Source organism: Myxocyprinus asiaticus, chromosome 19, assembly GCF_019703515.2.
Source record: "Myxocyprinus asiaticus isolate MX2 ecotype Aquarium Trade chromosome 19, UBuf_Myxa_2, whole genome shotgun sequence".
In the NCBI taxonomy this organism is placed as follows: domain Eukaryota; kingdom Metazoa; phylum Chordata; class Actinopteri; order Cypriniformes; family Catostomidae; genus Myxocyprinus; species Myxocyprinus asiaticus.
Window position 1 is genome coordinate 9,271,387 of NC_059362.1, and position 14,169 is coordinate 9,285,555.

At 35.2% G+C, this 14,169-nt stretch overlaps 1 protein-coding gene across 8 annotated transcripts in view; it reads right to left on the reverse strand.

Annotated features, from left to right (window-relative positions):
* Positions 1 to 1,237: 1,237 nt before the first annotated feature.
* Positions 1,238 to 14,169, reverse strand: part of LOC127456734 (RAC-alpha serine/threonine-protein kinase-like) — an 87,269-nt gene continuing 74,337 nt past the window's right edge. For 7 of the 8 annotated variants that reach the window (XM_051725273.1, XM_051725270.1, XM_051725269.1 and 4 more), the window contains 8 exons: positions 13,428 to 13,493; positions 13,217 to 13,285; positions 12,470 to 12,595; positions 11,766 to 11,894; positions 8,787 to 9,001; positions 6,740 to 6,827; positions 6,547 to 6,649; positions 1,238 to 4,402 (listed from right to left, as the gene is read on the reverse strand). In XM_051725273.1, coding sequence (XP_051581233.1) covers positions 4,323 to 4,402; positions 6,547 to 6,649; positions 6,740 to 6,827; positions 8,787 to 9,001; positions 11,766 to 11,894; positions 12,470 to 12,595; positions 13,217 to 13,285; positions 13,428 to 13,493 — 876 coding nt within the window. In that variant the 3' untranslated portion in view covers positions 1,238 to 4,322. Of the gene's footprint in view, positions 4,403 to 6,546; positions 6,650 to 6,739; positions 6,828 to 8,782; positions 9,002 to 11,765; positions 11,895 to 12,469; positions 12,596 to 13,216; positions 13,286 to 13,427; positions 13,494 to 14,169 lie in introns of those variants that run through there. The other variant, XM_051725277.1, reaches the window with a different exon arrangement.

Consider the following 14,169-nt stretch of genomic DNA (forward strand, 5'->3'; position numbering starts at 1 on the left):
GTATGTCATCTGAGGGGTGACTGAGTGTCTGGCCCATACTAGGAATGCAGTAACAGTTATTATTAATTTAGCCCAGCTCCCGGAGAATATGCATTTATATTGTACTGCATTGATTCACAAAAATATATATCTGTTATAATTATTACATAATTAATCAACTATTCTTTAACAGTTTGATTTTAATCAGTTTGATTTCTATTTTAATCAATTAATCATTATTAATTGAATGAGAGAGTGATTTTAGTTCTGATCTTATTATTATCCATGTTTTTATATGGTTCGTAAAAGCAACCATTGCATACAACATATCTACCTCATGTAATCATTGAACTGAAACATTGATTTTCTTTATGATTTTATTGTCATATTAGGTGACTATGTGCCATATTAGGCCTTGTGTGCTCTTTGTCTTTCTTCGTGCTCTGTCCTAAGCAAGGTTAGGGAGAAGGCCTCCTGTCCTGGGAAGGAGATAACACCTACAAGTTGCAATGTCTAAATCCTCTAACATGTGACTTTGCCGTAGACAAAACTTCAAAGGATTTGAATTGCTCCTCTTGGTACCTTCTTGATGTAGAGAAAGAGGAGTAGTCATAACTAATAGCTAACCCATGACATCTGCACATAAGTTCTGTAAAACCAATGATGGGAATTTGATTAACATTATGGCTAACTAATTATTGTTTGCACGAAGGTGGAAACAGACCATATTTGTAGAGTGCTAAAATGTTTGAAGTGACCTATCAGAATCTTAGAAAGAGCACGTCGTGGCCAAGCGGCATCTGGGCAGAGCGAGGCCAGGGAGATAAGTGGTGAACGAGTTCCACCTGTGCGCCACAGTGTTGTACTGTGACACCTCTAATTCAATCTGCATATGACTATAATTGCTTGTGAAAGTTTTTGAATGGGTACTTCTATTTCTCCTTCTGTCTTTCTGAACTAACTGCAGAGAATAATCAGTAAACTCTCTCTCAATTGATTGCAAACCTGACTCTGAGTTTTTATTCCTCAATATCCATATTGGGGACCCAGCTGTTAACCTCTACAAAGTAATCATGACTGACTGCGAATATTAAATTTCTGCAATGGCATCTGAAACTGAAAACTATTGATTTTAAATGATGCTGCATCCAAGCTGCTAGGTGTTAATGTAAGTCCAAGATGACACAAAGACAAAAGTTATTGAGTGCACCTTTAACATAGTTATGTGGAACCTGTTGAGATAACAACAAATAAAAAGTTAATTAAATCCAACATTTTATTTTTGGAGTGATATAGAAACAGCTTCTTGTAAAACCCTGACACATGACAGCAGTAATGTTTGTTATTTAAATTAATTAAACTCCTTGAATTAATTTTGTCTTCTGTAAAGGCTTTCTTGCACTTTGTGCACTTAGTTCAACACAATCAGTATAAGTGTAGACATCTGTCTTCTAAAGGTGGGAGGCAAACATGACAGCAGATGGTGTCATAAAAAAATAAAAATAAATTAAAAAAAAAAGATCGTAATTTTTAAAACATGGTATATTAAATTTGTCCCTCAGTCCGCCCTCCACTAACATGTAAAATAAGAAAATAAATTAAACTGTGAACATTTCTCTCAAAACCAGCCTTGTTATTTAGATACGGGGTGTATCAATACAAAATGTTTCACTTAAACATGAAATAGAAAAAAACTATACAAAATATAAAAGCAAAGTAGAAAAAAAAAAAAGAAAGGAAAAGATAGAGAAAGTCATAGACCAGCATCTTACATTCAATGGTATTTTTGGGTCATCATTCATTATTCAAATAAGGACCAAATCAATTCTTGGAAATGTTTGGTCTGTGCAAATTTTTTCAAATGTTTTATCTAAGGGCAAAATGCTGAAACAGCATCTTTCAAATTATTATTTCATAATGTAATGAAACAATTATGGCACATTTGCAGAGGCCTGCAAATATACAAATTACAACCGCCACGCATGTAATGCGATTACATTTTTGTAAAACCAGAATTTGTTGTTGACTTGTCAATTCAAACAAAAGAAATGTTCATATCATAAAGACAGTTTTTTTCAATAAACAATTTAAAACAATGAAAGAAACCACATTATTTTGATTGAATAGACTGCAGTACTGTTTTCTTAAACAACGGTCTTGAAAGTTTAGTAAAGACTTCCTTGAAATGTCAATTTTTGTATAAATTCATATAAGCTACAACTAGCGTAAAAACGACAATAAATATTGGGAACTACTAGGCATGTGAACCAAAAACCTGCAAATTGTTAAACTATGTAAGGAGAGTTTTAAACATTAAACATGTAGAATTTTTTGGCAATTTTTACTGTGTTGATGCAGTGTAGCCATTCTCTGGTGTAACAACAAATTCACATGAATACAAAAATAAATGTTCTGTCATTTTTTTTTTTTTTTTTTGGTTCTTGACATTTAGCAATTAAACCCTTACAAAAGAATATTCTCGTCTCGCATCAACTTGACAGTAGATATATTTTGTATAAATTGCAAGGACATTTAAATAATTTCCTGCAAAAAAATCATTATAACTAGAAAATATTCTCAACTAATCCTACAAATTTGAGGTTACATGCTGTAATCTGTGGTTCTGAAAATGGCTTACAGTGGCAAGATTAAGTATGTGAACCTGCATTTATGTATACATTTGTCTTAAAACCTGGTTTGATCATCTACTGTAAGTTACAATAATGAACAAACACAGTCTGTTTTAACTAATAACAGACAAATTATTGTATTGTTCTTGTACATATTGAATACATAATTCAACATTCACAGTGTAGGATGGAAAAAGTATGTGATTGTGAATGTTAATGACGTCAACAAAAGCTAATTAGAGTCAGGAGTTGGCAAATATGGCACCCAATTAATGAAACAAGATTGTAGGTGTGGGTTAGAGCTACTTTGACTAATAAAAAGCACTCAAACATTTTGAGTTTGCTATTCACAAGAAGAATCTGCTGACATGGAACATGCCTCTCACAAAAGAGATCTCAGAAGACCTACGATCAAGAATTGTTGCTGTGCATTAAGCTTTAAAGGGCTACAAAGTTATGTCGAAGAGCTTACATTTTCATCTGTCCACAGTTAAGCAAATTGTCCATAAATGGAGAGGATTTAGTACTGTGGCTCCTCTCCCTAGAAGTAGCTGTCCAGCCAAGATGACTTATAGGGCACACCGCAGAATGATCAGTGAGATAAAAAAGAACCCTAGAGTTACAGCTAAAGACTTGAAGGAATCATTGGAACTGGTGAACATCTCTGTTCATGAGTCTACTATATGGAAAACATTAAACAGGCATGTGTCCATGGCAGGACACCACGAAGGAAGCCGCTGCTTTCCACCAAAAACTTTGCATTGTAATTGTTTGTGTGTTGTTAGCTTAAGCACATTGTTGTTTGTCTATATTTGTGACTCTGATGAAGATGAGATCACATTTTCTTACCAATTAATGCAGAAAACCAGCTAATTCCAAAAGGTTCACATAATTTTTCTTGCTACTGTATGCACTTACAGTAGGTTTAGGGTGAAATTACATATTAAAAAATATTGGCAATCAAACTTCAGTTCAATCCTGCAAAGTTTATGCAAATAGTGAGGTCCTCAATAGCACGAAGGCATGATACAATCCATCATGACTGTAGTTCTACAAGAAAAAAAAAAAACTATTTGTGTGAAAGAGAATAAAATCATTCCACTTACAAGTATCGCTGTTGTTTTTGATCTCTGTAAATCATAATTTCTTTGGTATTCAGGTAATATCATGTCCTCAGGACAGAAACCATGATAAACTACAATAACACATTTTTCAATAAAACGGACCACTTTTACTAAAGTTTTACTAAAGTCTTGAAAACTAGGTGCACTTGTGAATTGTGGGTTGTGGTAGAAATGTGAGTGAACATACAGTAACCAATACTTCTGACATAATGTTCACTCCAACTCTATTTAAATCAAAGGGTCTGTGTGTTATTTATTTTGCATTTACACAAGAAATACTCTGTTGCCAGAAACGTACCAAATTATTGTGTTAGAAGTGTCTTCATTATTCACAATGCACATTATGCATATCGAACAATTGTACCAACTGCACCTAGTAAAGAGAACCAAGCCTGTTTCAAACAGAAACTGCTAATATGCAGTTCTTAATTCATTAACCAAATAATGACCACTGGTGAAATCTTCACAATGTGAACCAAGTCTGGGGAGGGGGTTACTACTTAAGTGGCAACGGCGTTGGATAAGTTGTCAGCAGTGCCTCAGGGAAAACGGGTGTGTTTGTGCATTTGAAACTGTTTTCATGGCTTTTTTATGCTGTGCCACTGGCAGAGTATGAGAATTTAGGGAAGTGGGGTCTTCTATCGCTGTCAAAGCACTCCATGGTTTCATCTGAAAAAAAAAAAAAAAGAGAGAGAGAGAGAGAGAGAGAAAATAAGTAATTTCCTGTATCATCAAAATAGTAAGTCAGTGGTTCTTCAACTGTGGACACGTACCACCAGTTTACCATTATGTAAATTGACCCCAAGTGGTATATAAAAATTCAGACAATTAAAATGCATTACATTATTAAGACCATACAAAAAGTGACTTTAGAATGCAATATATTGTTTATTTCCATATTATTGAACATAAGCTTATCATTGGCCTACAGTTCACAGCGATCCATTTTGCAACTGAATTCGTCAATCAGTCTGAGATTTATTATAAGGGCTTGTTTAAGGACGCGTCAATGTACACCTGTGTCAGACGGATCCTTTTGGAGTGTCTTGGTTGCGTCGCGTCATAAACATAACATCTTTAGGTCGCTGTGACAAGTCAAATGAAGTTTGAAACATAGAAAAACATGTCTTGAGATCCCTGCCTTCGGATTTGTGCTCCATCAAGCTGTGAAACTCGTTCTCATCTTGTGCTGTCTGCTGTTGGTAAGTGTGATTTGTTCTCTGTCTGCGTACACTGTGCGTTGTCTATACAGCTGGAGTTTCACTTACTGCCCCTGGAGAAAACAGGTGGTACTACAAGCTTGAATTGCTCCGATATAAGGAATATTCCTTTTTACGGTATGGGGACATGATTAATTGTGTTATTTATTTTTTATACGTTATTTTTTTATAGAATTAATCACTAAGAATTAACGTGTTAAATCTACAGCCCCAGTAAATACTCATAAATAGTACAAATTATACGTGTAATCAATAAACATGTAATAAAACATATGTATAAAATATAATGTATGCCATTTCAAGATATCATATTTATCGATGGAATACATGGAATTTCTACATTATTAAAAAGATTAAATGTGACTAAAATTCTGAAAATCTAATGATAAAATCAAATAAATATCTTAGTAATGTGCCAAGTTAGAAGGTCTCCTACATAATTAACAACATTAGTTGAGAGACTATTTCTTTCATATGTAAGTAAAATGGACATTACAACAGAAATATACTCAAATTAAAATCTTTATCAATATCCAGCCCTATTGGGTATTGATAAAGGGATGTTAATAGATCAAACCAATACTGACAATATTAATGATATGTAGTCTTTGGTACACATCTTTGGTTTTGTGTCGATGAATGTGTGATTTAGCTTTACTGGCGGTGCTGTGAGGGTACTTACGGCAAAAAAGGTTGGGAAACACTGCTCTACACAACCTAATGCAGGGTTCTCGAGATGTGATTTCAAAGTTTTAAACTATGTTTAATTTGACTTAACATCCTAAAAAAGTTATGGGACCCACTTTATGTTAGGTGACTTTAACATTAACTTTCAATGTCCTTAAGCATTTGATACAATGTACTTATTATGTACATGCGTAATTTTGTTTTTTTTACTTACATTTAAAGTGCCTGTATTTAATTACATCTGTAGGTACACTGTTAACCTTACCCCTAATCCGAAACTTAACCCTACCCCAACCCATACCCTAAACCCTACTCCTAAACCTACCCGTACCTCAACCTCAGTAGCAGCAAATGTGAATCTTGTGAGAATTTTGCTGAACAACATGTAATTACACAATAAATCAAATGTATTATATGTATTTTAAATGCTTTACTTGTCTCCTGCCACATTGTATGTATCATGTATTTGAATGATCTGAATTATGATATTTATTATGTATTACATATGTATAATTATTTTAATTGTTGTATACTAAATTATAGATCTGTAAAAGGTCAGTCTGACTGAAGATGGTCTTGCAGCACCATGATTTTAATGATGGAACATTGATATTATTAAAAAATATTGCATTATCAAAGTTCTTCAGCTTGTACTCAGAATAAATTAAAAAATCAGAAGGAACATTGTTGTGACTAGGTGGTAATTGGATGTTCTGATTTGATCAGTGGTGGTACTTGGCCTGAAAAGCTTGATAACCACTGGTATACATAATAAAAAACACTGTCCAATGGATTTGATTCTGGTACAGCATCCTGTAACTTGAACTGCACCAACACTAGGTGGTGCCTTTAGTATTAAGCAATGAAATTGGAGCTTTAGCATGCAGTGTGAGACAAGGGCAGCACCTTGGCCTGGGGGCGTGATGGTGATGGTCTGGCCTGTAAACTCCACATCAAAATAGCGAGTGTCTGTTTCTGAGGTTACCTGGGGCTTAAAGGGTGGAACAAGCTGTGGAGAAACAGAAATTTATTATTATATTTCAGCTGTCTCCAGTTATGAAAAGTATTTTGTCAATGGCTACATGCTGTTATTATTCACCTTCTTCTCATAAACATCTTGCCACTCAATGCCCGCAAAGAACTTATGCTGCATGATTTCTTTCGCATCGTCTGGTCCTCCGCCTAACCTGCAGACAAACAACAAAAAAAGTCTCTCTTTAATTTCTGTTCTAGCTTGTACTTTTCAGGATAAATTGTGTTGTTTATTGTTAGAATAAATAATGCAGTAAGTTGTAGTTCTCATTTTTAAGTCGCTTGATGCCAAGGACCGCCAAACAAAATGAAACCCCTTGCGAGGAACCCCCTTCCTAAAATAAAAAGGCTGCTATATATATTTTTTCACATAAAAAAAGACCCATTTATACTGTGTGAGACATAGTAGGTGTGATATTATAAAGACAAATATATACTTTGCATTAAAGGAGTATTCTGCCTTTAATACAAGCTAAACTTAATCAACAGCATTTGTGGCATTATGTTGATTATCATAAAAAAACATTTTTGACTCGTCCTTCCTTTTCTTAAAAAAAAAAAAAAAAAAGCGAAAATCAAAGTTACAAGTGGAACAACATAGAAGTGAATGGGGCCAATTTTTAGAGGGTTTTAAGGCAGAAATGTGAAGCTTATAATTTTATAAAAGCTCTTACATTAATTCTTCTGTTAAAACTCATGCATTATTTGAACTGTAAAGTTGTTTTAATTGTCATGTTTACAGTCGTTTTTGGGTTTTAGGGTTTGTTGACATTACATTGTCATAGCAACAAAGTTGTAAAATTGGCAATAACTTTACACAGAAAAGGTTAGTTAGTGATTTTATCACTTTAAAATCATGTTAACATGCATATTGTTTACGTCTTGTGGCTATACTTTTGAAATAGTGAGTATTTTAACGTTTACTGATTGGCCCCATTCACTTCCATTATAAGTGTCTCACTGGAATTTTTTTTAAAAGAAAAAGTCTAAATAAAATTTTTGTGGGAATCAACATTATGCCACAAATGCTGTTGACTGAGCTTAAATAAAGAATAACACGGAATATTCCTTAGTTTACAGCATATTTTTTTATATAAAAAAACACTAACCCACCCCACTATAAGAGCAATGCTAGATTGAAGAGAAACATTTTCGATTCCATTTATATTTATTTGTATTGTGCTTTTCACACCACATATTGCTTGAAATGATCATGATTCAGCTAATTATTTATGAACAGTGTATAGAAAGCAAAATAAATCAGTAACAATGTCAAATTCATTTCAAATATTCAAAGAAAATGCAATAATGTCAATTGGGTTGAATTTACAAAGTATTTAGTAACTGTAATCCAATTACTTGTATTTAAAAAGTAGTGTAATACATAACATTTTGAATTCTTGTAATCAGATTACAGTTACTCTGATTAATTACTTTTTTAGTACATTACTTGGGTTACAAATATTTCTAAAATAGTATTATTTATGTAGAATACATTTAAAACAAGAATTATGTTTATATGTACGTCTATTTGCATTTCTGTGTGAGCTAAAGGGCGTGTGCGCCCTAACAAGTCGTTATAAGGGAGAAATGCGTAGTGGTACAGTTAGTGTATGACTTGCATGTGACAATGAACAAGGAGGAACTATAGACATTTTGACTTCGTTGAGCATAAAACAAAAACATTTCTGTGAAAAATGTAACTTAAGAGTAAAGTAATTAGTAATGTGATTACTTTTCAATGAAGCAGTAGTGTAATCTGATTATAATTAATTAGTAACTTTTCTGAGTAACTTGCCCAACACTGGTCTATGCAGTAAATGTTTACTTTAATATTATTCATTTTTAAAACATTTTCTCTGAAATCTTTCTACAGATGCCCCTAGCAACCCCTTGCTGCCTCTGGGGGACCCTGGACCGCAGTTTGAAAACCTCTGGTTTGAGATAAATGTGGCTGCTAAATGAATGTGAATGTATTTGTAATGTCAAAGTGGGGCTTAGCGAAGGGCCATTTCCTTGAGAAAAATTCATCCCCCATTTATGATGAATTCTCCATAAGCACATCAAGGGGACCAAAGAATACTGGCTGTAGTACATTCAGTTAGGTCTCTCACCGCTGCCTGGGGTCTTTTTGAAGCAGGCCTGACAGCAGTGATCTTGCCTCGGGTCCAAGCGTGCGAGGGAAACGGATCTCATCCATGAGGATCAGCTCAAAGAGCTTTTCATGATCCTGGTTATAGAAGGGCAGCCGGCCGCACATCATCTCGTACATGACCACGCCCAGCCCCCACCAGTCCACTGCTCGACCGTAATCATTGTCCTCAAGAACCTGAGAAAGACCAGGAATCATGTACCTTGAACTTTTAACTTAACATAATGCTTGCACATACATTTCTATTGACAGTTAATGCTGTTACACATATATATTTATGTTGACTTCTTATTAGGGCTGTGTATTGATACATTTATGCATTCGGCTGACGCTTTTATCCAAAGCGACTTACAGTGCCCTGATTACAGGGACAATCCCCCTGGAGCAACCTGGAGTTAAGTGCCTTGCTCAAGGACACAATGGTGGTGGCTGTGGGGATTGAACCAACAACCTTCCACTTACCAGTTCAGTGCTTTAGTCCACTACACCACCACATACAGATTTCCCAATTCACGATTTGATTCAGTATCAATTCAATATGAAACCTAATTATAAAGGGACCTTCTAGGTACAATTCGAAAATATTCAATAGTACAATTTGGCCTCATTCGAGGACTCGCTATATGCAACGCAAAATTTAAATGAATTTGAACCCATTGCATACTGTTCAGGACACTCTAAGGAGTCATTTAAGGGTTAAACTTCTGATGCATGGAGTCACGTGACCAAACACCATGGCGTCGATTTCCATGAACTGCTTCTACGGGTGCAGCGCCAACAAAAGTGCCTCTGGTAAGAAACCTCTTCAAGTTTTTCACTGAATCCTGTTTGGTTGTAAAGAGTAGTGTCTCTAGTTTCATTTGATATGCTGCTTTGAATATTTAGTTAATTTTTCACGCTTTTCCACACTGATAAACATGAAGTATTCGAATGAGTGCTGTGGAGCGGTTTTTTGTCAGACGTTCCAGAAACATGTTTGGTATTTTGAATAACTTTTGACAGTAACAAATCTGTGGGTCATTTTGCTTAATTTTAATCAAAATTTTGTTATGATTTTTTTGTTAACACTGTACAGTAAGGTGCTATTCATTAACATTAGTTATTGCGTTTCTATATATTCACTGTGCATTTTCACATTGAGAATAAATGGGTTCATCCAAAAGCTGAAAAATGTTGCTTTCAGAGGCTTAATATGGAGTTAGGATGAAAATAAGGTGCATTTCAAAGTGTGACTAGTGCAGACATACAGCCCACTGAGGGGTTAAGTCATTCACTAAATAGGGAGCAAGGGAGCTTTCTATGCAGCTAAGTGCATTCAATCTTAAAATCCGACCAAAAGTTCAGTTTCAGGCTGCAGATGATGTTTGGATCACTCAACATGTTTGGCAGACATGGGACAATAATAATCAGTACATAGATTCAGTATTTTATAATTCATTTTTTTTTATTTTAACATGATTGGCAGTGATTGGGTGATGCTGGCCATTGCTTTTAATCAGAATTATGTATTCATCTTTCCAGAAAATAAGCTGTAATGTCTATAATGTCTCAAAAACATGAATAACCAACACTCCTAGACACATAATAAAGTATTTGATGAAAAAATATATTCTATAGCTTGGTATTTCTTAAAATTTCACAACTGCCCACATATGAGGACAGACATTTAGAAAAAAATTGCTCTAGAAAAATTCATTTTTTTGTTATTTTTTGCTTGTTTATTAGGTGCTACTAGTTACAAATCAAAACAAATGAAATGGAAAATGCACACAGAAGTCACGGAGGTTCTCAGGAGGTTAAATGCATAATTTGCACTGTTTACAAGTATTGACATTGATATGTAGAGCAAAATTGGCACTGTCCCTTTAAGACTATCGGCATTAGCCAGTGAGCGCATATTGAAGAGAAAGAATGCGCGTGGTTTCTTATGCACATCCATGCTATGTGTGATTAGAAGTAAATGTTTCTTTTTTGTTGGTTTTAATCAACAATAAGTGAATGCAGATGTATCTTGCAACGCAAGCTTGATTTGCATTCTGAAATGTGTCAGACCACAGTTCATAACTTAATGCAGCTATGCGCTGCATTCTCAACATTGCCACAAGGGGCGCTGTTGCGAAATTAGTTTGAACTGTCTGCTTCAACGGTGAGTTTTCTCTTTCAACTCAACTACTGTCATTGCGGAGCAACAGTTTGAAGAGAATATTACTGAGCAAGTAAGTAAAAGTCAATATTTTTATAGCAACTTACCTGAATAAAAACACATCCAGTTTAATGGCACAGATGTTTGAAGTTAACTCTATCGCCCCCTTGAGAACAGAGGTTTGTTCCCGCCATGATAACGCAAGAATGCACATTAAGCATGTTCAACTGGAATGCGTGTTGGCAATGTGGTGGTCAAGTGCTCGCATCTGCGTTCACGTACTTTTATAGAATATGTTTCAGCCTTTACTCTCAGGCAGTGAAAGGATCTCGGTGCTGAACTTCTTCGCCACTATACTACTCCATCACTGGTGAGTGAAATCTGAAAGTTTCCTAGCCAGTGGCTAATTACTGACATTTTTAGTCACATACTCGGATTGTAGAGGGTTGTCACATTTAGTGAAAGATCGATCTTGGGATTTATGAATCGATATCGAGATTGTTTAAACGAAGATTGCGATTATCTGAAAATCGATATTTTTAACTGTTATTAATACCATTGATTCTGTATTTTTATTCTAAATACATATTGTTTCTCCTCCCAATCTTTAATTCTAAGTTAACCATTGTGAATATGTCAAATAAAATTGATCTTGAACTTTTCTAAACATGGTCTTGAACTTTAAATGTGAGACATACAATTTGAAATAACTATTAATTGTATTATTGTATACTATATTTTTTGTGTTGTCCATAAATTTGACCCATTTCACATACTTTTTACCAAATGCTTTATTACCTCTGGAGCGAGATACTCTGGCGTACCACAGAATGTCTTCATTGTAGTGCCCTCTGTAATTCCCTCCTTACACAGGCCAAAATCTGTTATCTTTATGTGGCCATCTTTATCCAGCATTAGGTTCTCCAACTACCAGAGAATAATTACATTATTGTGTTATATCTATTTGATAGTGACGAAAACATAATACTTAAAGGAATAGTTCATATAAAAAAGAAATTTCTAATACCAAACTGGTTATTTATATCAGAATGTCTAAGCTGCTCTCTCCATACAATGAAATCAATGGCTGTTAAGCATTTATGTTAACTTAAATTTAAGCATGTTCTCTGTACAAAGCTATCATATGGCTTCAGAAGACTTAGAAAATAGAACATGAGTCGTATGGACTACCTTTATAGTGCTTTTTCGTCCTTTTTGGAGCTTGACAGCCCTATTCCTCATTTACTTTCATTGTAAGGAAGAGAGTACTAAAGGTCGGGTATTGCACAGAAGAGAAAAGTAATACGGGCTTAAAATGACATGAGGGTGAGTAATTGATGCCAGAATTTTCATTTTTGGATGAACTATCCCTTTAATACAACATTTTCAATTTCAACATTCTTTCAAACAAGTCATTGCATGAATTTGAAATTATGATACACAATTCCTCCTGTATAAAAAAAAAAAGTTTCATTCAACGTTCATTTTTTAAGTCATCTTACCTTTAGGTCTCTGTAAACAACGTTTTTTTCAGAATGGAGGTAGTCCAGAGCTGAGACGATCTCTGCCCCGTAAAACTGCGCTCTCTCTTCCGAAAATACTCGATCTCGCGATAAATGAAAGAAAAGCTGTGATATAAAAAATAAATATCAAAACCCACATATTATTTTTTAATGTTCTGTAATAAAGGGGGCCTGGGTAGCTCAGTGGTAAAATACTCTGGCTACCACCCCTGGAGCTCGCTAGCTCACTAGCTCAAATCCCAGGGCATGCTGAGTGACTCCAGCCAGGTCTCCTGAGCAACCAAATTGACCCATTTGCTAGGGAGGGTAGAGTCACATGGGGTAAACTCCTCATGGTTGCTATAATGTGGTTCGTTCTCAGTGGGGCACATGGTGAGTTAAGCATGGTTGCCGCGGTGGATGGCATGAAGCCTCCACACACGCTATGTCTCTGTGGCAACACTCAACAAGCCATGTGATAAGATGCACAGGTTGATGGTCTCAGACACAGAGGCAACTGGGATTTGTCCTCCACCACCCAGACTGAGGCAAATCACTACATGACCACAAGGACTTAAAAGCACATTGGGAATTGGGAGAAAAAGCAAAAAATGTTCTGTAATAAAATGGCTTATATACCTACAAACATTCTGTGAATAATTGTTTGCATGCAAATGATATAAAAATATGTATTTGGTTAGTTTTAACAATCATTTAACGCTAAACTTCATCTTTATAAGAGCTCACCTCCCCTCCATTTGCATACTCCATAACAAAACATAAGCGGTCATGAGTCTGGAAAGAATACTTAAGACCCTGCAGAAGAGAAAACAAATGATATTTCCTTTTTTTACAATATGCAAGAATTAATGTGACATTTATTGATGTAAATGTCAAACTGCTAATACTGATATATTGTTAAATCTTAAATGTACCAATTTTGGTACAATCATCTTACGGTTAAGAAGGGATGTTTGGAGTTCTGGAGGACCCTGTTTTCAGTAAGTGTGTGTGCTACCTCATCCTACAAATATATAAAGAAATAAAAAGAAATGTTAGTGCTTGTGAGGCATGTATAGTTAAAGCTGAAATGTGTAATTTCTGCTCCACTAGTGTCATCATATGGAATTGCAAAAATTATTGCTTTTGAACAGGTTCCACAAACACTTCCCACCTCATGCAACTGGTCAGACAAACAGATGTCTTACCCCAAACTCGTCATTGGCTGACCAATTGTTGCTGTTTTTACTTTTTAGTACAGCTTATTTAATAGGTCGATTTAACATGTTCATTTAGTGTGATTAATGATAAAAAAAAAAACGCAATTTGTTGTTCTCGGTTTGTACGTAAATTCCGTAACAAGGAATGTTCCTACAATTGGCCGATTCAAACTTGTTATACCACCTTGATGTGGCAGTAGGGGGCAGTCAGCGCTCTAGCTGTACAGGCAACACGCATTGTTAAACCAATGTGAGCAACAGGGCAGGCAGCACAGTTTTCCACAGACGCACTTTTGCGCTCAAGGACACCTGGACCAGGCACAATGGAATGCAGGGATTTCGAGATGCATTTTTCAAAGTTTAAAACTACATTTAACTTCACAAAGCATTTAAAAAACATAGCGCTTATGAGTAACCTTACTGAAAAATCTAGAGTTCTGACAAACTTGCTGCAATCTTACCGCAAATTCGCCACTCATT